This window comes from Oryctolagus cuniculus, chromosome 18 (genome assembly GCF_051225735.1).
Source record: "Oryctolagus cuniculus isolate XC-2025 breed Fujian yellow rabbit chromosome 18, ASM5122573v1, whole genome shotgun sequence".
In the NCBI taxonomy this organism is placed as follows: Eukaryota; Metazoa; Chordata; class Mammalia; order Lagomorpha; family Leporidae; genus Oryctolagus; species Oryctolagus cuniculus.
Window position 1 is genome coordinate 43891219 of NC_142884.1, and position 23416 is coordinate 43914634.

The following is a 23416-nucleotide window of genomic DNA, read 5'->3' on the forward strand; positions in this document are numbered from 1 at the left end:
CTTCCCCCGCTAAGAGAGGCAGCACAAGCAGTGCCAATTCCCTGCAGGGCAACGCTGGACCTGAGGGACCCTGTGTGTGTGGCCCAGGAGGCGGACTGAGGAGCAATGCACCTCAAGGCACCTCAGTGGCAGGAGGCAGACCGCAGCTTAGCAGGTGAAACTGAAGCTGAACACGCACAGGCGGGCCCCAGAGGTTTCAAGCTCCGGGAGAGGCAGAGGGGGCGCGCACAGGCTGCAAACTTACGCCAACAAGCTTGCATGAGCTGACCGTCAAGGTTCCTTTCCAACATTCTGAGAGGTGCGCAGCTGCAGCTCGCCCGGGTCAGAGGCTCCCCAAACCGCATGCCAGGCCCCCGGCTGGCCCCTCGCTCCCCGAAGGGCACAGGGCATGCGCAAAGACCGTCCTGGGTCCCGAGATCATGTGTGCTGCTTGCCGACAGCTGGAGATCCCAGCGCACGCACACCTGACAGCCTCCAGCCCCCGCCCACGGCAGCCCGCCCCCTCTTTCCATCTCTTCCCCTCTGGGAGCTGCTCTCCTTCCTCACTTGCTCCCCGGGGACCCTCTGGAGCTACCAACTCTCCTCTCCCCAGTTTCAAACCTGCAGCGTCAAGGGGCTAGGGACAACAACACATCTCTTGCTCAGGACTCAGAGAGACACCACACAGTATGTTACTGGCGGCTCCAAGGTCTCCCAGCACTCGAGCCAGGGGTACACCTGCCTAATCTCCCAGCCCAGGCTGCCTTATCCAGCAGTGCCCTGCTCCCTAACCAAGCCCAGATGGCCATCACTCTGCCTTCAGGCAGGTAAAATGCAGTGCAACAGGAGTTAGGTGAGCAGTATGTTTTATTTAATTAGGATCAACAGAAGAGATAAACCTCACAGCAGGACAGGGAATGACAACGCAGCAAAAAATAATTCATGCCCAGGTAGCGAAAGGGCGGATTTCAATTACAGAGAAAGCAAGAGGAGAAAAAGTTTTCCTGGCACCCCCAAGGAGGAGGAGGACAGTGAGAGTGTCTGCAAGCCCAGCAGACAGGGCGAGCGCGCTAGGACCGGACGCCACGGCAGACACACAGGGCGAGCGCGCTAGGACCGGACGCCACGGCAGACACACAGGGCGAGCGCGCTAGGACCGGACGCCACGGCAGACACACAGGGCGAGCGCGCTAGGACCGGACGCCACGGCAGACACACAGGGCGAGCGCGCTAGGACCGGACGCCACGGCAGACACACAGGGCGAGCGCGCTAGGACTGGAAGCCACGGCAGCTTCAGCAGCTCCTCCCCTCGTCCCGTCACAGACAAACCAGCCTGAAGGGTGCAGGGCTGGTGGGCAGGGGACGCTGTCTGGGTCCCGGTGGGCAGATGTGGAGAGCACAAGGGCTCTGACCCACCAGGGCCACGGAGTGCACATCCATCCAGGTTCAGTCCTCAAGAAAACAGTGTCCCCATGGAGAGCAGGCAGAGGCACTGGCCCTGAGACTGTCACCAGATTACTCAACAACGCCTAAGCACCCTCCTGCCCTTGCCCCGGGGAACTTGCCCCACTGGTCCTGAACAGCCTAATCTTCCGGCTCCGCCCCAGCCTTGGGCACACCTGCCTCATCTCTCACACTGCAGCAAGGCAGAGATCCAGCAGCTCTCAGAGCCACGCCCTCTCTTGGGCCTCTGTTCCCCGTGTCCACCTGGTAAACGGACGCTGGAACTGACGGACTCCTGGGAGGGGTGAGGGCTGCAGACCCCAACACACCCCCCCTCGGCTGTTAGCTGAAAATGAGAAGTGGTGGTCACAGCTGCTCACCAACGTGTCAAGGCTGAAAACCACTTAAAAGTTGTCACCTTGGGGGGCGGATGCTGTGGCACTGCTTGCGACATCCACATCCCATGTGGGCACCAGTTCAAGTCTCGGCTGCTCCACTTCTGACCCAGCTCCCTCCTAATGCACCTGAGGTGGAGGATGGCCAGAGCGCTTGGGGCCGTCACTCATGTGGGAGACTAGGATGGAGTTCCTGGCTCCTGGCTTCAGCCTGGCCCAGTCCCAACTGTTGTGGGTATTTGAGGAGTAAACCTATGGATGGAAGATTCTGTGTGTGTGTGTGTGTGTGTGTGTGTGTGTCACTGTCTTTCAAATAAATAAATTCTAAAAAACAGATGGTCACGATGGTGAATTTCATGGAACAGGTATTTAGCTACAATATTTTTTAAAGGGCCAGTCAGGCAAGTAGCTCCAGGATCTGGGCCCAGGAACCTTTTTTTTTTTTTTTTTTTTTTTTAAAGAGAAAGCACTCTCCCATCTGCTGATTCACTCCCTGAATGCCGACAATGGCCAGTTCTGGGCCAAGCCAAAGCTAGGGGCAAGGAAATCAATTCAGGTCGCCCACACAGGTGGCAGGAACCCGATAACTTGAGCCATCACTGCTGCCTCCCAGGGTTTGCATGAACAGGAAGCTGGAGTCAGGGGCCAGAGCCAGGAATTGAACTCATGCACTCTGCTGTGGGACATTAACCACGAGGCCAAACGCCGCCTCCGAACCTGCCATTTCAACCAGCCTTGCTGTATGGGATGGTGCTGAGTGCGTCAGCCGGGGACCCACTCACCTGTAGGAAGCCACTGTTCCCCAGCCCAGGCTTCCCTCACCTGGGAAAATTACCTCCGCACCTGTTCTTGGGCAAGTGCATACTCCTCCCAGTTCCAGAGCCCAGGCAAATAGTTCCACTGACGTGTTCTCCCTCCAGAATGAACACGCGAGGAGCACAGCAAGCTCCACCCACACCCCCCCAGCCCCGAGGCCCTGGTCTTCAGAGGGGTGTCAGCCCCAGCACCCCCATTATCCAGGAGAGGGAAATGGCTGTTAAATTAGCGAGCACATCCACAGAGCCCCATTTTATATCCCAATTCAGAAGATGACATGAACATCTGCTTTCACTTCAAGACATTAATTTTCAATTATTGGAGAAAAACAAAATTAGTCCTGACAAATTGCAGGCGAGCACAGGCTCTTGTCTGGTGGTTCACAGTAATAACTTCGGGGGCCCACAATTAGTGTCCTCGGACCGAGTTTGCTGATGGATCCCTGTCATCTGGCGGCGGCAGTGCGTTTTCTCGCACAGAGTTCTCCAGCGAGCGCCGGGCCGGGCCACTGCCTTCCCAGCGCAGAGTTAAGGTAGCGCTGGGGTGGGGGGAGTGGTGGTAGCAGGGGATAGCATAAGAGAAAAAAGAATCCACCCTGGTCATTGTGGGGTTTGCACACTTTAAAGCTGTCCCCCTTCCAGTTGCAAGATGTCACACACTTAGATAAAAACCCAAATTCCTCCTGAGTCCAAAGGTGCCCCATCAAGCTGGACTGGCTGCATCTGCCATGGCGGGGAGTGGGGGATGGACAGACAGAGCACTCGATTCTCCCCTGACCTCACGGCGACCAGGGACTCAACAGCCCCGGCCTCCAAGCGCTGAATGCACAAGAAAGCTTCTGCCACCAAAAAACTTGGCGAGAGGTTCCCCCAACCCCGCAACCTGGTTCAGCCTGGGTTGCAGTCTCCAGAACAAATCAAAAACCTAAAAGAAAGAAAACTCTGGACCTGCCAACCTCAACGGCCCCCCAACCCAGAGAACACGGCGCTTGATCAGAGATGATCCACACTGTAAGTCCTTGGATGGGTTTGTTGTGTATCTTGGCTGCTGCAGTCACAGCATCAATAAGGAGCCACTGAAATGTGAATGAGCAGAAGAATTCGGAGATAATGATGTGGCAATCTTTGAATTGGACTTGTCACAATTGAACCCCGAGTGTGTTTGCCTAGCTAACATGTTCTGGGACTGAGACTCTCGGGGAGGCCTGGGGGTGCGGGAGGGAGGCAACCCGGGGTTGGGGGGAGGCAGGTTAAAAACGGAAGAAAACACAACACTACAACAACAACAAAGGAAAATTATATCTTTAAGAGGAGCATGAAAGACATTGCTACTTCCAAAGTGAACTGGGTAACTGAGCTCCGACATTGTGTAATTGACTTTGCAAGTAGAACAACAGCCCCATAACAAAGAAAATGTCAGTGTTTTCACAGCGCTAATCTATAACGCTGGGAGGCCCTCCCGCTGTCAGCCAGGGCTGACAATACAATAGCTTTCAAAGGGATATTACCATCATGCTTTTATTCCTGACATCAATCAAGACAAAGAGAATCCTTTTCACAAGACATTAAAAATCAAACCTTTGTACAAGGAGATAGGTAAAACAGCATTCTTCTTAAAGACAGCCGCACAGAGCAATCAGCTAATTGGCAGTCCTTGTAAGGGGTAGAGTATTTTTATTTACTGAGCGTACAACCCCAATCGTTGGCTGCCACCGCTCCTGGCAGGTGAGCTATGAATCAAAAGTTTCTCCCATTCACTTCTCTCCCCGCCTCGCCCGCAGAGGCTGAGGGAGGCTGACAACCAGCCCGGAAAACTCCAAGCAGGAGAGAACCAATCCAGGCTTCCCTGGTCCATTTCGGGTACAAAACGACTCTGATGGCCAGCTAACGCGCCTGTGCACAAAATGGCCTTGTAAGTTGAAGCCCTTGCAGTCAAATTCACCCACTAAGGCGTATCGGGGTTTTCCCAGCTAGCCTCGGTACCCCAGACCCTCAGCTATGTTGATTGCCAGTGTTCTCAGGATGTAAAGCTAACACTCTGCAAACACCAGTGTGCCATGGAGAAGGTTGGAACTGCTTCAGCCAGGGACCAGCAGAGAGAGAGAGAGAGAGAGAATGAATATGAATATGAATATGAATCTTCCTTTCACTGGTTCACTCCCGCAAATGCCCACATGAGCAACGGCTGGGCCAGGCTGAAGCCAGGAGCCAGGAACTCCCACATAGCTTTCAGGGGCCCAAGTACTTCAGCTATCACCTGCTGCCGTCCGGGATGCCTTAGCACCAAACTAGATCAGAAGCAGAGGTGCTGGGACTCAGTCCCAAGCACTTAAGATACAGGATGCAGGCTAAGATGCAGGGATGCCGTCGTCCGAAGCAGCGGCTTATTCCGCTGGACCACAGCATCCATCCCCAACACGCCCATGTGTCACCTCTGTCAAACAGTTAACTACATCCACTCACCCACCTGGGCAAAACCCTGGGCAACCAGGAAATCAGCCACCCTCCACCTTCTTCCAAGACAGTTGTAGGTGCCTGCCTATCCCAAGTCAGAAGGTAGAGGGGCCCAAGTTCAGGAGCGCTCACGGTCTGCACACTTCTAAGTCACTCAAGTCACACAGCCCCCAGACTACCAAAGGCTTCAAGATGCCACATCCCACACCTAGTCACGGCAGGCGTGACGGAGCCACTGGCCTAGTGGCTCCAAGTCCCAGACTGCTGTGAAGGAGGCAGGGGGACAGCCAAGGCGTCTGTGACTTGTCTCTCCTGTCCCAACAGAACATCAGCCAAAAAAGTGCAACCGAGGCCAGTCTCTCTCAACGAGGGACTGCAGGACAAGCTCCTGCAACAGAGGGTGCTTGTAGCTCCCGACAGACCTGGCCGCTGCCGCTGTCCACTGCCACACGCGGCCTTCCGTCCCATGGCAACAGGGGCAGAACTCAACAAAAGAGGAGGGGACTGGGCCCCGCGCTGCGCTGAACACTCCTACCCTCCCACTACCACCACCTAAGCCGGCTTCTTTCCAAGAGCCAGGCAGTCTCAGTGGCGGGCTCCTTTCGTTTACACATCCAAATGAACAGTTAGGAGAAATCAATGCATCTAATTGCCAGACTATTAAATCCTACATCAGGGGAAGAATTCCACAGCCACGAGCGAGCATACGAGTTGGCTACCGATACAGCAATTATTGCAACTTTCTAGTGGAATGAATCAGATTCGCAGCCTGCCGTCTGCAGCTAGGAACCCTGTACTCAAGAGCTAGGAACCCCGTACTCAAGACGCCCTACTCCGGTCTCCCCCAGGCCTGCCGCCCCCCGACCCCGTTCCCGCTCCGCTAACATGCTGTCACTTGCCACAACACTGCCAGAGCCGGCTGGTTCCCGGGAATGACTTCAGGGCCGTAAAGTCACTGGCGTTTTGCACCTTTCATTATCAAAGCACACGAAGCACCTTCTGGTTAAACATGTAGCAGGATCCCCCTGACATCGTTATCTTATTTTATTGCTTGTTAAGTTTTTCCAAGGAAACAGGTCTAAGAATCTAAACAGCACTTACTACATAGAAAGGACGTTTTCTAGAATGACACGAGCGTTCCACAGCTGGGACTCCGTAACTTCACTGAGGAGGGGATTAAATCTGAGCTTAAACGTCAGCTACCCCATCCACACAGAAAGCTGGAGAACCTATAAAGGATTTGTTTTGCCCTTCCTACAAGATCATGCACACTTAGCCAAACAAATCTCGACGATTTACACTTGTATGTGGTCTCAGCTGAATCAAGCAACCTGTAACCTCAGAACGCCTCTATTCATTACATCTCAGTTATTTCCATGGAAACACACGCAGTGGCGAACTACTGCTCCCAAGTCCCTAGACCACCAAATTTATCAGATGGACTTTTGAGGAGCAACGGGCTGGCAGGAGAGAAAGACAAAGAAGCGGGGTGCACCGAGAAGTCGCTGGGGGTAGTTTTGGATTTGGGGTGGGGGTGTACGTGGACACAGCCAGAGTGCTAATTAACATTAAAAACTGTAATTAACAGACAGTTCATGGATGAAAATATAAAATCAACAGTGTTACAAATGATTCCAAAGTTTTACGCAGAGGCTTGAGGGAAAAAAAAAAAAAAAAAAAACAGGTACTCATTTCCGGATAAATGGAGAGTGTTGCAGGGATGCCAGGAAGCCGCCCAGTGAACGGCTGAGTGACAGAGGGAACTGCTGGGTGATCATTACCCACCCACCTGACATCACCGGCCACAGAAATACCATCAGTGAGCGCAGAGAGCCTGAGAATGAGGCCAGAATCATCACGGGGAAGCGATCATCCAACCACACCGCGCCATCAGGAAACAAAAAAGGGGAGAGCCGTGCGGGGAGGGAAAATCGGAGAGCAAATGTGACTTTTGTAACATTCATGGGTTTGCTGGGTGGTGTTTTGTGTTTTTGTTTTTTTGTTTTGTTTTGTTTTGTTTTTACAAAATCACAAGGCTTTTGAAAACCAGTGAGACTCTTCTCCCTCCTGCCCGACTGCCCTGACCCCCTCCCCCGGGTGCTGGGTGTCTTCCTTGTGAGCTGAGCTTTCTAAAGAAGTCCAAACATCCCAGGGGAACAAGTGACCCCACTCCAGAAGGGAGGCTGCGTTTGCGAGTGGGAAGGGAGACCCCCCAGGGAGGGCTGTTTGATTTTTCAAAGCAGCAACGGCTGTGCTTTCAAATCCCCCGTTCTGAGCATCCATTGGAAATTGTTGTATTTCTGTCTTTCCTTCCTGCTATGGGCTTGCTCATTTCCGAGATCAATTACGAATTACAGGCAAGCTGGGGAAGTCCACAATGCCTCCACATCAGCTCTGACACACAGCGGTGGAGGCAAAACAAAATAAAACGCACAAGGCACCGCTGTTCCTTGAGAAGCACCTTCAAGCATCTTTAAAGGTGAAGCCCTTGTCGTTTCAAACACTCGCTGTGCAGCTGTCCACACTCGGTCGCGTACTTCTGAGTAGAAGGGAGCAAGTGCTTGAAAGGCACTAAATCCCTCACCTGCTGCAAGTCTTATCTATTCAAATGATCTCCTCTCCTAATTCCTCCCTTGAACAGCGACCCCATTCACACCAGTAAATGGAATCCAAGGCAAACCGGTTAGAGAGACAGGGCTGGAGCCAGCTCTGGGGGTATGCAAACAACTCTGGTGAGAAAAAATGGGGTCCAGGACTCCCAGAGGCTGGTATTTACAACTCCTCTCAAAATGCCCTCACCAGCCTTGTTCCCACCTTGCTGTCTTATGTGACACCCACACACCCGTGCACATTCCGAGTCACTTCAAGTCTCCTTTCATAGAAGGAGGAAGACGAACTCTTGTGTCCTTCTCAGAGGCCTAGAGTGGTCTTAGAAAAATCGGTTCAAGCAACTCGGAAACACCCACCCATCTGTTCACCAGCAACCCTACCTCGGCTTTAGGTGTCCAAGAGCAGTACAGGAACAGGGGTCACAGGTGAGCCCGCATTGCACCCTTATGAAAAACCTCCTTCCGCGTGTACATTCAACTCAAAGGTGACTGCCCCAGGAAAAGACAATGGTTTGCAGACCAGAAATTCCAATTCTACATCTTCTGGGCCACTTTAAGTGAGGCAGGGATAGAGAAGAGAAATCAAACATGATCCCAAGCCCTTCTGTCGGGCAAAAGGGCAAAACACTGGTCCTGCCTGCCTGTTCTCTCCCGGGGGCATCTCTCCACCGGCCAGGGTCCCCAGCCATCCATCAGACACCCTGCATCCCCAGTCCCCGGGGGTTCTGTGCACCAGGGCAGGCTGTCCGGGATCCGGCCAGCAGCAGCCAGGGTAAGGGAACAGGACCAACTTCTCTCAAGGAAAAAGAGCTGGAGCCAGCCTGCTGCTGAGGTTGCACCGGGTTGTTGGAAGGTGAAGGGGAGGGTCTCTCCTCCAGGGCTCCAGGAGATGGCGGGTGTCTCACCACCTTCCCAGCCAGACTCAGACACGGCCGTTCCAGCCAGGAGCGAGGAAGGCAGGAAAGGGAGCGGGGCCCCAGCGCCTTCCCGCGCAGGCCTCCAGGAAATGAACTTTTCAGAGCAGAACTGGGCTACGGCCAGAGGTCATCGGGGGAGTGGGGAGAGGACAAGGGCCTCGGGACTTCTGGCTCCCAGAGACTCGGCCGCTCTCAGCCCGTGCTCCTCAAACGTCCTCCAGCACGGCGGGGCGGCCGGGCACCCTCCCGAGGGGCTGGAGTCGGGACAAAGCCGCAGGCGAGGCCCGCAGAGGCCAGTATGCGGGAAGACCAGGGCAGGGGAGGGGCTCCGTGACCCAGCGCGGCCTCTCCCCGGGGCCTCTGCTCCCAGAGGAGCCGGGGGCGCGCGGTGGAAACGGAGAGCGAAGCCCGGAGGCGGCGGGGGGGGGGGGGGTGCGCGTGCGTGTCCCCGCACAAACGTGCGCACCCCGGGGACCCGCGACAGGAAGCTGGCCTGGGTGTCCAGGGTGCGAGCGCCAAGGGTCGAGGCCCCGGCACTAGGCGCGGAAAGGCGCGCACGGCGACCGCTGCGCTCCCCTAGAGACCCTCGTCCCGCCGGCGCGGCGCAGACAATGAACTCCTGGCGGAGGCTCCCTGCCCGGTTGGCCTCGGCGGAGGAGGCAGGAAGTGCGGGGGCCCGGGCGCAGAGCGCGGCCTGGGCAGAGGCGGGGAGGGGGCGCCGGGCGGCCGGGGCCAGGGCTGGGGCGCGCGCAAGCAGCGACCGCCGCGCTCCGCGTCCTGGGGCACCAGGCGGAGGCCGGAGAATCAGCAGGCGACGGCAACCTCTGAGCTGCGGCCTCCCCGGCGCCCGTCCTTGCCGCCTCTTCCTTCCTCCCGCCGCCGCCGCGGCCGCCGCGATTCGCAATCCCCGCCAAGTCGGGCCCGCACCCCTTGATTGGCCACGCGGGCCCCGGGCCCGCACGGAGGGAGCGGCGGCGCGGGCCCCTCGCGGCGCCCCCAGGCCGGGGTCCCCGGCGGGCGCGGCGCCGGGCCGCAGAGAGTCCGGGGCGGCCAGGGTGTCCGCGGCTTGCCCCCTCGGCCGCCTCCGCCTCTCGCGCCCGGCCGCCTCCTCCCCCTCCTCCGCCTCCGCCTCCGCCGCCTCCTCCTCCTCCTCTCGGCTCGCTCGCGCGGTCCCCGGCCGCCCGCCCGCTCGCCGGTCCCTCCTCCCTCACTCCCTCCCTCCCCGCCCGCCCGCTCGCGCCTCCGCCGGGCCTCGCTCGCTCACCTTTCACCGAGCGCGGCTTCGCCTGCTTCCGCCTGGACATGTCCGGGGCTCCGGGCGCTCCGTCGCCCTGCGCGGCCGGCTCCCCCCGCCGCCCCCCGCCGCTCCGGGCCGCCCTTCTCCCCCTTCTCCGCCTGCCTTTCGGAAACTTTTTTTTTTGCAGCCGGGTCGGCGGCCGTGGGGAGCGGACCGCAGGTCCGGGGCGGCCTCCCTTGGGGGGGCGGCCCGGGCCGGCCGAGGCCGCTCGGGGGCGGGGGGAGGCCCGGGGGGCGCGCCGGGGCCCTGCCTGTTGCAATGCGGCAGCCGGGGGCTCCCGGTCCCAGCGGCGGTCCCAGCGGCGCGGGGAGTCCGGAGGCCACTCGGCCGAGCCGAGTTATGCAAAAAAAAAAAAAAAAAAAGCCGCCCCCCTCCTCCTCCCCACCCCCCGCCGGCCCCCGGCCCCTGCGGCCCCCTCCCTCCCTCCCCCACCCCACCGCCACCCTCGCCCTCCTCCTCCTTCTCCTCCTCCTCCGCCCCTTGCCGGATTTTTGTGCAAAGTTTGCAGGCGTCCGGCCACGCAGCCCGGTGCGGAGCTCACAATGAACCCATCTGAGGAGGGGGAACGGGGCTGGAGTCGAAGGGTCTCAGGGGTAATGGAGACCGGGAGCGCGGGAGCGCAGTACTCCCTGAAAAAAAAAAAATAGCCTTCAAATTATCCCCTGCCGCACACAAAAAAATAATAATAAATATTAATGGCTCAAAAATGCCCAAACGCCTGGTTTGGAGATTGTGATGGATGGGGACGGGGCGAGGGGGGTGGTCCCTCAACTCAGCCTACTTGGAGGGGGGCTCGGAACGGCCGCAGTGGCTCGGAAGCCGCGGCTCGGGGCCCCCGGCTCACGCCCCCTTCTCTGGTTCTCGGCTCGGTCCGGCACCGGCCCCCCGGAGGAGGAAGGGGCGCTCGGGGGCGCTCAGGCGGCGGCGGGCAGGCGCGCCCGTGCCCCGGGCATCGCTCAGCCCGTGCGCCGGGCCGCCGCTGCCTGCCCTCGGGCTGCGGTGCTCAGCGCGCGGCGCGCAGCCGATCTCCAGGCCGGTGCCAAGTCTCCGGCCCCGCTAGCTGCCTCCATGGGCCAGGGGCTCGGGGAGGGGGGAGGCGGCGGCCGCGGTGGCGGAGGAGGAGGTCGAGCTGGCGGCGGCGGCGGCCGGGCTCCCGTCCTCCCGGGCAGCGGCGGCGGCGGCTGCGCCCCGGCTCCTCCGCGCTCCAGCCGGCGCCGGCCCGCCCGCCAGCCTCCCTCGCGCTCCTGTCTTCTTTGTGGTCGCTGGCTCTCCTCCTCCCGATCCGGCTGCTGGGGCTGCACTGCAGAGACACATAATAAAGCCAGGCTTGGCTGGAAATGTAGCCGGGTCCCAGCAGGAGGATGTGAGGAGCGGAGTCCCGGCGGGGGAGCGCTCTGATCCCGTGGGGCGCCCCGCACTGCTCCGGCTCGGATCAGACGGAGAGAGGGCCAACAGCACCGAGCGATGGACAGCGCTGGAAATACAGCTCCGGCCGCCCGCAAAACCCGGACCGCGGCGGCGGCGGCAGGCACGGCGCGGGCGCGGGCGCGGGCACCGCAGCCGCACGCGGGACCCCGGCTCGGGCGCTGGCGGCGCGGGGTGGGGAGGGGAGGGGGGCCGGCGGTGGGTGGAGGGAACCGCACCGGGCCCGCCAGCTCGTCCAGATGCACCAGCGACGCAAATTGCGAAAAGTGTAGGAATGGGAAGCGATCTGAGATGGGTGCCTAGGCAATGCCACCCTGCGGGCGAGAACACTCCCCGGGCCCGGCTTGGCCCCTCGCAGCTGCTGTCTTGCGTACTGATCGGTGTCCGACGACCACCACTGCCCCACGTCCCACAAACTCCTCCAACACAGGGCTCGCCGTGTGTCTCCTGCCCCAACACGCGGCGTTTGTAGGTGTCTCGCGGCCGCTGTGCACTTCCTAGCTACGACATCACCCCCAAAACGCTGTGGTGGCACCCCCTCCTGCTCAAGGTTGACAAACAGGAATAAATCAGCTCCTACTGTCCACTAAGTTTTGCCCCCGCCACCAGGTGGCGCCGCGCGTCCCTGCCGCCCAGGGGCTCCCTGAGGCTCAGGTCCCAGAGCAGGCCACGGAAGGGCTCACGCTCGGGAACGTGCTCCCCCTGCAGCTCCCCGAACTTCCCGGGAGGCCGCCCGCTCCCCTACCCACCGCCGCCGGCCAGCCCCGCAGTGGGGAGGCGCGGACACTGCCGCCCTCCCAGCGAATGGCGCCACCCTGGGCCGGCGCAACCCTGCGCCCCGAGAGCCGAGCGGGGGCGCGGCGCGGCGCTGGGGGTTATCAATCTCGCGGATCGATAAGTTGCCACTTGGAGAGGGAGGGCTGTGTCCCCACGGAGACGAGTTACCCAGGGCAACCTTTCACGGAAAAACCCGCTGCCCGCCGCGAGCAGCGCCGAACCCGGCCGGGCAGCGGCGCCCGCCCCAAGCAGGGTGCCCGCTCCCCGCAGCTCCCCAGCCCGCCCGCCAGCCGGGCCTGCGCCCCCCCTCGGCTCGCCTCTCGGTCCCGCCGGGCCCTGCTCGCCAGCCCCGTGCTGGGCTGATTGCCGAGGTGGATGCCACCCCCGCACCCCTGCGGCTGGGGAGTGCGGGCCGGCGGACGCGGAGAAAGGCCCGAGCGGAGGCGGGGGACCCGCGAGACGCAAAGCCGAGGCCCCCACTCTAACGGCGAGAAGGTCTCGGGCTAAGACAGGGACGTGCCCTAATCAGGACGGAGGCCCTGGGGGCCGCCCCCTGCCCGCGCGTGGGCTGCCACAGCCACCACCACCACCACCACCACCACCACCACCACCACCACCACCCTCCCGCCACCGCTGTCCCCGGACTCGTGCGTCCGAGGGGGTCCAATAGCCTGGCCTCCCGGAGGGAATGGGGACCGCCTCCCCGCAGCGCAGGGATGGCCGGCCTGGGTCTGACAGGGGTTGCCCAGGGCCAAGGCGAGGGCAGAGGCCGCGAGGCGCCGGGGAAGGAGCCAGGAAGGAGGGGCCGAGTCAGCCGCTGCCCCCACCCCCGCCGGCGCCTGGGACCGAGGCCCGCGGAGAGAGGCTGACAGGCGGCAGATGGCACACGCTGGGGGAGGGGGCGATTGGCCTCGGCTCCGGGGTGCCCCCGCCGCGGGCCGCCTCCCCTAGGGGGAGGGGGCGGAGACCAGCCGCCCCCCCCCCCCCCGCTCGCCCGCCCAGGCTCTCTGGGGGGCTGGAGACGGCGGGTCCTGCCCAGGCGGGAGCCTGGAGAGAGAGGGGGCGGACAAATGGAGCACAACGGGGAAGGGGCGTGCGGTAGGAGAGGAGGGGTCGCGGGGCGGGGAGGACGCCGCGCTGCCCTTTTCCACCCTCAGGGAGCCGCAGGAGGCTCAGAGGCCCGAGGTGGAGCTAACAGGATGGGGAGGACCCGCAAGGACAAGGGCCCCCGGGCAGGGCACAAAGTTTCTCGGAACCCCGCGCTCGTCTCCGCCACGCACGTTCGCGTCTGGACGCAGCCCCTACTGCCCGCAGCCTCAGGCCTGGCTGCTATGGCCCAGCTCAGCGGCAGTCGGGGTCCGGAGGGAGCTGGACCTGGTGCCTGCCTCGGCTGGGACAGCTTCTCTCTGAAGCTTGTTTCGTTTTTTAACTCCTTCCAGAAAACAACGTTTTAAGGACAATCTCAGAGCAGCCAATAGCCGGTAGCGTTCCCCACCACCACCACCACCTTCCCCTGCCCCTCCTCCTTCCCGCTCGCGCGCTGCACTGACACTGCTGGGGTCTCTGGGGGCACCCGTGATGCCTGGGTCTTGCTTCTCATCAGCCTGGTGACCTTGGGCCAGAAAGGAGTCATTTTCAGGTGGTGGTTTATACTGGCACCTGCAGGCTCCCCGCAGGGGGTCCAGGCGTCTTGCCCACCCCCCCCACCCCACCCTCTGGCCGCTGGGTCATGGTTTGTGAAGTGGTCAGCAGCTCCTGCCCTGCTCCGAGGTAGGAGAAAGTGGATGCAAACAGTCCGGAGCCAGCATCGTACCCGTGAGAAAAAATTGTTTTGAGGACAAGTAAGACCTCCCGGCGCCCAGATGAGCATCTTCCAAAGTCACCCGTGGCTGCGGCAGGTGAAATCACTCGTGGAGGTGCTATCTTTCCCCTGCCATCTCCCGGTGCTCCTTAAGGCTGTAGCCCTGACGTGCAGCACCTGAGGCTTCCGTGGAATTAAAAAAAAAAAAAAATTGGATGGGACCGTAAAGCAAGGTAAAGCGGATTTCCTTCTGCAGCCTCTAAACTGGTACCTTGAGGCTATGCCTCCACACGTCCCACACACAGACACACACCCACAGAGCAGTCACCCCTGCAGCAAGGGGATTGGTCTAAGACCCCTCCGAGATCCCCAAAGTCCCTTACAGAAGTACAAGACGGAGCAGTATTTGCATATCACCCACGCACATCCTCCTGTATACCTGGAACCACCTCTAGGTAACATGTAATACCCAATACAAGGCAACCACCATGTAAATAGTTGTTACACTGTATTGTTTAGGGAATAATGACAAGGGGAAAAAAAAGCCTGTACTGGTTCGCTACAGATGCCTTTTTGTTTTCCTGAGTATTTTCCATCAAATGTAACTTGAATCCAGGGATGCAGAACCCACAGATACAAAGTACCAACTGTATACACAATCTGGAATTAGCCACTTCTGTTTACCTTTTTGTCCTTAACAGTCGCACTCTACTGGGAAGAACTCAAAGCTGCTCAGGCTCCCCCCAACCCCTGGAAGTAAATCTGTCCCTTTGTTCATTTGTTTACACAACATTTTTTGATTGGCTGTGTGCCTACTGTGTGCCAAGTCCAAGGGTAAAACAAAGAGCAAGAAGAACCACAGTTTCTTCCTACTGAGGCTTGTCCTCTGGTGGGGGGGGGGGGAGGCTGACTTCCTCAGATAGCCATACAAATAATTATTCCATGACAGTTTTTGAACAATCTTGAGAAGGAAAAAATAGATATATATGAGGCCACAGTGGTGGTCTGGCTGAGGACCTGAAGGAGGAGGAAGAGGAGGGAGGTGAGGAAGAGCCATGGGACAGTTTTCAGCAATGTAAACAGTGTGTGCAAAGGGCCTGAGGTGAGAAAGAACCAGGTGACTCTAAAGGGGAGTTGTCACTGCTCAAAGAGCCAAAGGAGGTGGTCAGAGCCAGGTTTAGGAGCCAGTTCAATCTATTATCCAACCCAGCCTTCCTAGCTGGAGAATCTCAAGCAAGGGACGTGTGCCTCCATTTTCTCACCTGCAAAATGGGTATACTGATAGCCTGGATCACATGGAGCTGTCCCGAGGGTTTCATGTCGGTGCTGCATGATTGGCCTAGGTTGAGACTGCAGGACACCAGTTTTGTTTTGAAGATTTATTTATTTATTTGAGAGGTGGAGAGTTACAGACAGAGCTCTTCCATCCGCTGGTTCACTACCCAAATGGTCAGAGCTGGGCCAGTCCAGAGCCAGAAGCCAAGAGCTTCTTCTTAATCTCCCACGTGGGTGCTGGGGCCCAAGCACTTAGGCCATTCTCCACTGCTTTCCCAGGCCATTAACAGGGAGCTGGATCTGAAGTGGAGCAGCCGGGACTTGAACCCCACACCCATATGGGATGCCAGTGCCGCAGGTGGAAGCCTAACCTACTGCACCACGGCACCGGCCCCTCAGGCAGCAGTTTTCAAGCCTTCTGCTTCCTCCCTGTCTCCAGGTCTGTGATACAGAGAGCGATGCCAGTGACACTAACTGCAAATTCCCATCTTCCTGCCGGTGTTCCCTTGAGACTAGCATACCCTGCTTTCCAGCTGTGTTAGGTCCATCATGATACACCGGTGTGTGGGACCCAGTTTCCCTGGGCACTCCTGCACTGGGGGGACTGCAGAAGCAAGGATCCTGCCCCTGGAGGCCCCTGGCACCGCCACTGCCAGCCAGCAGCCCCTTCAGGCTGGGTCGGCCCTACCTCGGCACCAGTTCGCAGCTTGGAGGGTTGCTCTCACGAGAAGGCTTGGCTTCGCAGTTCCTGAAGACTCAGAAAAGACTAAGACTGGGTCCTTTCTCTGCTTTTCGTTCTCAGGTTGGCATTTTGGGGGAGGGAAATCCCTGCAGATGCTTTGGAAATTCCCAAAGGTCCCTGCTGTCCCCCCATGACCACAGGGCGATGCAGCCAGCAGCCGCCCAGACATCTGCCTCCCCGGGCTGTGGGAGCCTGGTGCCAAAAACAATAAGTTCGGGTGTGGGAACCTCCCTGTCTTCTCCAGTTTCTGTTCAGCTGGGAAAGCCATGTCTATTTTATCATCATTATTATAATTATTTAATTCTTCAAGCATCAGCAGTCTTTACAAGGAACACCCACAAGGCAGCCAACGTGGTGGGAGGGTCCCCATGGACTCACACCCAAGGAAAGCTCGCAGCTCCTGGCTCTGGCCCTGACAGCCGCCACCCAAGTCACCACCCCACTGCCCTGGGAGCACAGGACCCCAAGCCTGGGGGGCCCTCACTCCGGTTTCCTTTGCTGCTTAGTTAAGCTACTTCTTTTACAATGTCTGGGATTTGATTTAGATTTTCTTTCTATGACTTACTAAAATTTTAGATTTTTTTTAAAGATTTATTTATTTGAAAGGTAGAGTTACAGAGTGGCAGAGGCAGAGAGTGAGAAAGAGAAGTCTTCCATTCTCTGGTTCACTCCCCAAATGGCCGCAATGGCCAAGAACTGGGCCGATCTGGAGGCAGGAGCTTCTTTGAGGTCTCCCACATGGGTACAGGGGCCATCTTCCCCTGCTTTCCCAGGTGCATTAGCAGAGAGCTGGATTGGAAGTGGAGCAGCTGGGACTCGAACCAGCATCCATATGGGATGCCGGCACTGCAGGCAGCAGCTTTACCCTCTATGCCACAGAGCCGGTTCCTAAAATTTTAGATTTTTTTTTTTTTTTTTTTTTTTTTTTTTGGACAGGCAGAGTGGACAGTGAGAGAGAGACAGAGAGAAAGGTCTTCCTTTTGCCGTTGGGTCACCTTCCAATGGCTGCCACGGCTGGTGCGCTGCAGCTGGCGCACCGCGCTGATCCGATGGCAGGAGCCAGGTGCCTCTCCTGGTCTCCCATGGGGTGCAGGGCCCAAGCACTTGGGCCATCCTCCACTGCACTCCTGGGCCACAGCAGAGAGCTGGACAGGAAGAGGAGCGACTGGGACAGAATCCGGCGCCCCGACCGGGACTAGAACCCGGTGTGCCGGCGCCGCAGGTGGAGAAAATGTTAGATTTTAAGTTCAAGTAAAATGAATGTGATTTTTGTAAGATGTGCTTATTATTTATTTATTTGAAAGGCGGCATTACAGAAAGGGGGAGACACACACACACACACACACACTCACAGAGAGAGAGAGAGATTTTTCATCTGCTGATTCACTCTCCAAATGGCTGCAATGGCCAGGGTGAGCCAGGCTGAAGCCAGGAGCCTGGAAATCCATCCAGTTCTCCTATGTGGATGGCAGGGGTTATCTTTTACTGCTTTCCCAGGTGCATGAGTGTCACAGGCTACCACTTAGCGCATTGCACCATGATGTGATGATATAGCTCCCCAGTGTTTTAAGCGTTCACTAGGAGTGGTCAGGGAAGCACCCCAGCATGCAGCCGAGGGCTGGTCACAAGTCCTCCAGCATCAGTGGCTTGGTCAGCCACCAAACATCCAGTTAGCAACCTGGCTACCAAAAATGTGATGGCTCCGTAGGTGAAATTAAAGGCGTTCAAGGTGTAGTTTGGCAACCATGATCTAGAGCCTCTCGGCTCCCCAGACCAAGGGAACAGGGGCTGTGACGGTGGCAGTGAGGCTGGGGCAATCTGCATCCTCGGGACACCACCCCTGCATGCACAGCGGGGCCCTCAGTGTTCCCCACGGAGGAGGGTTTCTGGCCGCGTGGTGTCCAGCAGGACCAGGAACACAGCCAGGGAGCACCATGGGGCTCGGCATGCTGGGATTGGTCAGATCTCCTCAAAGGACAGAGCTAGGAGTTGGTGGAGCTGAGACAGCTGGTGGTAGGCCCGTTCTGGTTTTTAGGTGGCCTGCTTGGGTCTGGAACTCTGAAAGCGTTTGCCTGTGGGCGAATTTTTTTTTTTTTTTTTTTTTTTTGACAGGCAGAGTGGATAGTAAGAGAGAGACAGAGAGAAAGGTCTTCCTTTTCCGTTGGTTCACCCTCCAATGGCCGCCATGGCTGGCGCGCTGCGGCCGGCGCACCACGCTGATCCGAAGGCAGGAGCCAGGTGCCTCTCCTGGTCTCCCATGGGGTGCAGGGCCCAAGCACTTGGGCCATCCTCCACTGCACTCCCTGGCCACAGCAGAGAGCTGGCCTGGAAGAGGGGCAACCGGGAAAGAATCCGGCGCCCCAACTGGGACTAGAACCCGGTGTGCTGGTGCCGCTAGGTGGAGGATTAGCCTAGTGAGCCGCGGCGCCAGCGAATTTTTTTTTAAAAACAGATTGTTTATTTTGAAAGTTAGAGTTATGGAGAAAGAGGGAGAGACACAGAGAGAGATTGTCCATCTCCTGATTCACTCCATAGACGGCCACAAAGGCTAGGGCTAGGCCAGTCTGAAGCCAGGAGCTTCTTCCAGATCTCCGGCATACATGGGTGGCAGGGGTGGCCCAAGCACTTGGGTCATGTTCCGCTACTTTCCCAGGCCATGAAGAGCGACCTGATTTGGAAGTGGAGCAGCTGGGACTCAAGCTGGCACCTATATGGGATGCTGGCATCACAGGTGACAGCTTTACCCAATACTCCAACCCTGGCAGAATTTTTTTTTAAGATTTATGTGTTTATTTGAAAATCAGAGCAACAGAGAGAAGGGGAGATGAGAGAGAGAGAGAGAGAGAGAGAGAGAGAGGTCTTCCATCCACCATTCAAATGGTCACAATGGTTGAGGCTGGACCAGACCGAAGCCAGGAGATAGGATCTCCATCTGGGTTTCTCACCTGGGTGGCAGGGACCCAAGTACTTGGGGAATCCTCTGATCCCTTCCTAAGCAAATGAGCAGGGAGCCGGGTCAGAAGCAGAGCAGCCAGGACTTGAACTGGGGCTGGAGGGTGGGATGCCAGGGTCACAGTCACAAGCGGCAGCTCCACCTGCTGTGCCACACCCCCAGCTCCATGTGGCAGAACCTGATGGATGACTTATCTTCACTGTCACATGCTGGCAAGACTGTGGGGGAGCAGCAAGCTCTCACCCACCTGCACCTCTCCTGTGACCACTGTTAGCCACTAAAAAGGACCAAACTAGCTTAAATCATTTTGCAAAAAAAAAAAAAAAAGAAAGAAAGAAAAATATATTTGTATTTGTCCTGTGTGTTTGCCCTTCCTCTTGCCCCCACTGTTATAGTGTGCAAGCCTGGGAGAAACACATGGAGCTCTCCCAACACCAGCGTGTGTGGTCCCTGCCCTTGGGGACCCAGTGCTCACAGTAGGGAGGAGGGAAACAGGACCATCAGGGCGGCGTCCATGCTGCTCCCGGTTACAGCCTCATGCCCTGCCAATGCTCACAACACAGCGATGGCCTGCGCAACAGCCATCAGTCTGTGCTGCGTGCTGAGGTGCCCGGATCCATCCCTGTGTCGTCAGCCTTTGTCACAAGAAGGCTCTCTGGGGGATAGCAAAGACCGAGGGGGAAAAAGCTTTGCCCAGTCAGCTAAGCTGAAAGTCCTTTATTTTTTTTTTAATAAGAGATTGTATTTTTTAAAAAGATTTATTTATTTGAAAGACAGAGTTACAGAGAGAGAGAGACAAGAGAGAGGTCTTTCATCTGCTGGTCCATTCTCTATCTGGCCACAGTGGCCAGAGCTGGGTGAATCTGAAGCCAGGAGCCAGGAGCTTCTTCCAGGTCTCCCACGTGGGTGCAGAGGCCCAAGGACTTGGGCCGTCTTCTGCTGCTTTCCCAGGCACATTAGCAGAGAGCTGGATTGGAAGTATAGCAGCTAGGACTCGAACCCGGTGCCCATGTGAGATGCTGGCATAGCAGGCAGCGGCTTTACTCACAATGCCATGGCTCTGGCCCTGAAAGCCCTTTCAGGGTGCAGGCATTTGGTATAGCAGTTAAGATGCCCATGTCCCATATCAGAGTACGTGGATACAATGCCTAGTTGCAGCTCCCATCTATTGCTCATACAGACCCTGGGAGGTGATGGAGATGGCTCGAGCGATCGGGTCCCTGCCACTAATATGAGAGACTGATTGAGCTCTGGGCTTCCAGCTCCGACCTCAGCCCCGCCCCAGCCATCACAGGCATTTCACAGAGATGGGAACTCTCCTTTCTCCCTCCCTCCCTCCCTCTCAAATAAATAAACTTTCTTTAAAAAATGGAGGATTTAAGTTTAAAAATCCCTTTCAGGACACAGCCCCAGATTTTTTGCTACATATCCTGACTACACCATGGTGCTCACTTCCTGCCCACTGAGTGGAGGTGACTGGAGGTGCTGGCACATGCCGACCAGATGACCAGAGGTGAGAACTGGACACTAGCCAGACCTTACCCATAGCACAAAAGCTGATGTCATGGAACAAGCCAGACTGATCCGAATTCTAATCTCACCCTTATTATTCACCAGCCGTGCCCCTGGAGCCAGGCAACCTCACTTGTAAGATGAGGGTAATGTCAATGGCACAGGGCAGCTTCAAGCAACAAGAGAGTATCACCATGACGACCAGCCTTGCAGATGTTCGGAAGAAGCTAAGGCTTTGACGTGTCAAGAACCCAGTACTTTCCCAGCAATAGGTGCTTGGTCGGTGCCAGTTGTGTTTGAGTGGTAGTGCTTCTTCAAGTAATGGGGTGGCTGAGCCCCTGCTAAGGGCAGGCTGGCAAGAAAGCTAGCTCTTTTGGGAGGACCGGAACTAAGGAAAGAAACAAAGCCAGCAGGGCAGCTTCCCCCAGTGGAGCCGTAGGACCCACGCACCTGTTTTTGTCTGCCAGGGCCCCAGACTCATTAATGGGGTCCTGCCACGTTGTAAGCACCTCGTGAATGCTGGTGGTTGTTAAAATAGACAAAGCACGAACAATAGCCCCTCAGTAAGTCGAAGTGGCCTGGGCGGCCTCCCGCCAGCCCTCTGTGTGCCTCAGTCTCCCCTTTGTGAAATCGCTCTGCTTCTCTGCCTAAAGGGAGAAAGAGATCTGGATTTATTCCTGCCCTCTGGCCCAACCGGCGCCTGGCCAGAGTTCAAAGCCAGAGGAGCAGAGGAAATTCAGGCAAGAGGCCACAGAGGGAGGTAGTGGGGCTCAGGGGGGCCCCTCCTGGGATGGGAGGAGAGCGGGGGTACTCTGGTTCCACCAGACCCAGCCTGAGGCAGCATTTCTCAGGGCCTGCTGCCTCCCCCAAGTGGCCCGGCCCCATCCTGGTCATGCACATCGGGACATGCCAGGGCCTGGCTTCCCAGGGGCCAGAGGGAGCTCCCGCAGGGGACTTCAAAAGCCCAAATGCCTTTCAGAAAGGAACTAAAACTTTCTGCCTAACCAAAGCCTCCACAGGAGAAGAGCAGGCCTAGCCCCTTTCTTTTTAAGTCTCTTTATTTTCCAGCCGGCTGGCCTGGTCATTCTCTTTTTTTCCTATTATAAACGGTCCCAGCTGCAACACACAGAAAAAAAAAAAAAAAAAACCATCTCCCAGGCCTGGGCAGGGGCCGCCTGCAGCCTCAGCCGCCTGGCTGGCCTCCTGCGGCAGACAAAGGCAGCTCTGGCCCCGGCACCCACTGGGAGAGGCCCCAGGGCCCCCCGCCCAGAGCCAAGGCCACAGCGGGAGCCAGGGGAGGATTCGAGAAGTTTCTGCCAGCACTCCAGACTGCTCTTGACTCTGGGAGCAGAACCGCCAGCTGTCAGGCCAAGGCAAGAGAGCCTGGGGGGCAGAGTGGGCCAGGGGCTCCAGGAGGGGCCCGCGAGATGCTCCCCTTGTGGACTGGAAGGACGCAAAAGCTGGTGTCTGGGGGGAATGGACCTGCCCGAGGCCACACTCCCCACATGTCCAATTCCCGCACCTGGTGCCAGGTAACAGGGACCTGTTGGGGAAGGGAGGGGCAGGGAGGGACCTGCTGGGAATGTGTTCCTTTTATTTATTTATTTTTATTTATTTATTTTTATTTATTTATTTTTATTTATTTATTTGAGAGGTAGAGTTACAGACAGTGAGAGGGAGAAACAGAGAGAGAGGTCTTCCATCCGTTAGTTCACTCCCCAGATGGCTGCAACGGCCGGAGCTGGGCTGATCTGAAGCCAGGAGCCAGGAGCTTCTCCGGGTCTCCCACGTGGGTGCAGGGACCCAAGGGCTTGGGCCATCCCCCACTGCTTTCCCAGGCCATAAGCAGATAGCTGGATCGGAAGAGGAGCAGCCAGGACTAGAACTGGCGCTCATATGGGATGCTGGCACTGCAGGCAGAGAATTAACCTACCGGGCCATGGCGCTGGCCCCACCTAACGTGAGTGCCCCTACCTCCAGCACACCATTTCTTTTCCCTGGACCTTCTTCCCTCCAGCAAGTGCGCTGTGTCAGGCCCTGGGCAGATGCTGGAACCCAGGCACACAGAGGCAGGAAGGTCGCGGCTGGGTGGAAATGCCTGTGAGGGAGGGCGGAGGTGAGCTCAACGTGGGGTTCCTGGCTGTCCAGGCCAGAGGCCAACATGCGCAGCCAGCACCCTGGTCCTCCCTTCACCAGAGAGGCACCAAGCAGCTGTCTCCTGCGCCACTGACCCAGCCAGAGCAGATAGGTGGGATGTGGGGTGAGCGGGACGGAGGCAGGGTCAGTGAGAGAGAGAGGCGGAAGCTGTTTGCCCTGCTTCTGGAAATGCTGACAACTCAGGGCTGATGCTGTGGCATAGCGGACTAAACCTCAGTCTGGGGCTTGGCCATCCCATGGGGCACTGGTTCAAGTCCTGGCTGCTCCTCTTCCAATCCAGCTCTCTGCTATGGCCAGTGGAAGATGACCCAAGTCCTTGGGCCCCTGCACCCACACGGGAGACTCGGAGGAAGCTCCAAGTTCCTGGCTTTGGACCGGCGCAGCTCCAGCCATTACAGCCATCTGGGGAGTGAACAGCGGATGGAAGACCTCTCTCTCTGTCTCTACTTCTCTCTGTAACTCTGTCTTTCAAATAAATTTTTAAAAAATCTTAAAAATAATAACGATAAACAAATAAATAAAAATATTTTATTATTATTCCTTTGTTATCATTTATTTGAAAAGAAGAATCAGAGAGAATTTTATCCACTGGTTTCATTCCCCAGATGGTCACAACAACCAGGCCAAAGCCAGGAGCCAGGAACTCCTCTCAGGTCTCCCCAGTCAGTACCTGGGCCGTCTTCTGCTGCTTTCCCAGGCGCATTAGCAGGAAGCTGGATTAGAAGGGGCGCAGCCAGGACCCATTCGGGATGTTGGCGTTGCAGGCGATGACTTAACTTGCTGCGCCACGACACCGGCCCCGGGGTCGCTAGGCCAAGCACCTGCACTTACCTTCAATACTTTAATTACATCCTTAGGTTGGCC

General features: G+C 57.7%; 1 protein-coding gene and 1 long non-coding RNA gene across 3 annotated transcripts in view; one reads left to right on the forward strand and one right to left on the reverse strand.

The window, feature by feature from the left end:
* ZNF423 (zinc finger protein 423) overlaps nucleotides 1-11436 on the reverse strand; it is a 327810-nt gene extending 316374 nt beyond the window's left edge. For both annotated transcript variants that reach the window (XM_051833900.3, XM_051833899.3), the window contains exon 1: nucleotides 9878-11436. In XM_051833900.3, the coding sequence (XP_051689860.1) occupies nucleotides 9878-9917 (40 nt within the window). In that variant the 5' untranslated portion in view covers nucleotides 9918-11436. The remainder of the gene's footprint in view (nucleotides 1-9877) is intronic.
* Nucleotides 11437-21690: 10254 nt separating this feature from the next.
* Nucleotides 21691-23089, forward strand: LOC127487652 (uncharacterized). The gene is made up of 2 exons (XR_007914701.3): nucleotides 21691-21927; nucleotides 22833-23089. It is a non-coding gene; the product is annotated as an uncharacterized LOC127487652 (long non-coding RNA).
* Nucleotides 23090-23416: the final 327 nt, after the last annotated feature.